This window comes from Kryptolebias marmoratus, linkage group LG7 (assembly GCF_001649575.2).
Source record: "Kryptolebias marmoratus isolate JLee-2015 linkage group LG7, ASM164957v2, whole genome shotgun sequence".
NCBI lineage: Eukaryota > Metazoa > Chordata > Actinopteri > Cyprinodontiformes > Rivulidae > Kryptolebias > Kryptolebias marmoratus.
The window spans coordinates 10050768-10052264 of NC_051436.1; the positions used below are offsets into that span (position 1 = coordinate 10050768).

General features: G+C 49.0%; 1 protein-coding gene across 1 annotated transcript in view; it reads left to right on the forward strand.

Annotated features, from left to right (window-relative positions):
- Positions 1-1209, forward strand: part of LOC119617240 (probable serine/threonine-protein kinase clkA) — a 22185-nt gene extending 20976 nt beyond the window's left edge. The window contains exon 3 of the mRNA XM_037976733.1: positions 1-1209. Coding sequence (XP_037832661.1) covers positions 1-1066 — 1066 coding nt within the window. The 3' untranslated portion in view covers positions 1067-1209.
- Positions 1210-1497: the final 288 nt, after the last annotated feature.

Genomic DNA, 1497 nt, shown 5'->3' on the forward strand with positions numbered 1-1497 from the left:
CAACTGTCCAATTAACAACCACAGCTGCTCCATCTACAACCACAACCACCCCATTCACAACCACAGCTGCCCCAACATCAACCACAACTGCTCCAGCCACAACCACAGCTGCCCCGACAACAACTACAACTTTCCAATTAACAACCACAGCTGCTGCAACCACAACCACAGAAGCCCCAACAACTACAGCTGCTCCAACAATGACCACAACTGCCCCATTCACAACCACAACTGCTCCAACTACAACTGTCCCATTGACAACCACAGCTGCTCCAACGACCACAGCTGCTGCAACCACAACCACAGAAGCCCCAACAACTACAGCTGCTGCAACCATAACCACAGCTGCTCCAACTACAACTGTCCCATTGACAACCACAGCTGCTCCATCTACAACCACAACCACCCCATTCACAACCACAGCTGCCCCAACATCAACCACAACTGCTCCAGCCACAACCACTGCTGTCCCAACAACAATCACTGTTGCTTTAACAACTACAGCTGCTCCAACAACAACCACAATTGTCCCATTGACAACCACAGCTGCTCCATCTACAACCACAACCACCCCATTCACAACCACAGCTGCCCCAACATCAACCACAACTGCTCCGACAACAACTACAACTGTCCAATTAACAACCACAGCTGCTGCAACCACAACCACAGAAGCCCCAACAACTACAGCTGCTCCAACAATGACCACAACCGCCCCATTCACAACCACAGCTGCCCCAACATCAACCACAACTGCTCCAACTACAACTGTCCCATTGACAACCACAGCTGCTCCAATGACCACAGAAGCAGCTCCATCCACAACACCAGCACCTCCAACCACAACCACAGCTGCTCCAACAACTACAGCTGTCCCCACAACAACCACAGTTGCTCCATCAACAACCGCAACCACCCAATTCACAACCACAGCTGCCCCAACATCAACTGCTCCAACTACAACCATAGCACCTCCAACAACAACCACATCTGCTTCAACAACTACAGCTGCTCCAACAACCACAATTGTCCCATTCACAACCGCAGCTGTCCCAACAACACTTGATTTAACAACAACCAACGCTGCTCCAACAACAACTACAGATGCTCCAACTACAACTACATCTGCCCCAATCACAACCACAGCTGCTCAAACCACAACAACAGCAGCAGCTCCAACCAGAACCACAGTAGCTCCAATTACAACCACAGCAGCTTTAACCATGACCACACCTGTCCTAATTACAATTACAGATGCTCCAACCACAACAGCTCCAATCAGAACTACAACTGCTACATTAATAACTACTTTGTCCACAACTTCACCTGTTCCTAAAACCACTGCTCCATCAACCGAAACAACACTATCATCCACCATGGTCACCTCTCTGTCGACTGCCACAACTTTACCTCAAGAACTGACAACAACCAAGCGTCTAACTTTCAAGACCCTTGACAAATTCATTGAAAGTTTGGCAAATCAATCATCTGATGCTT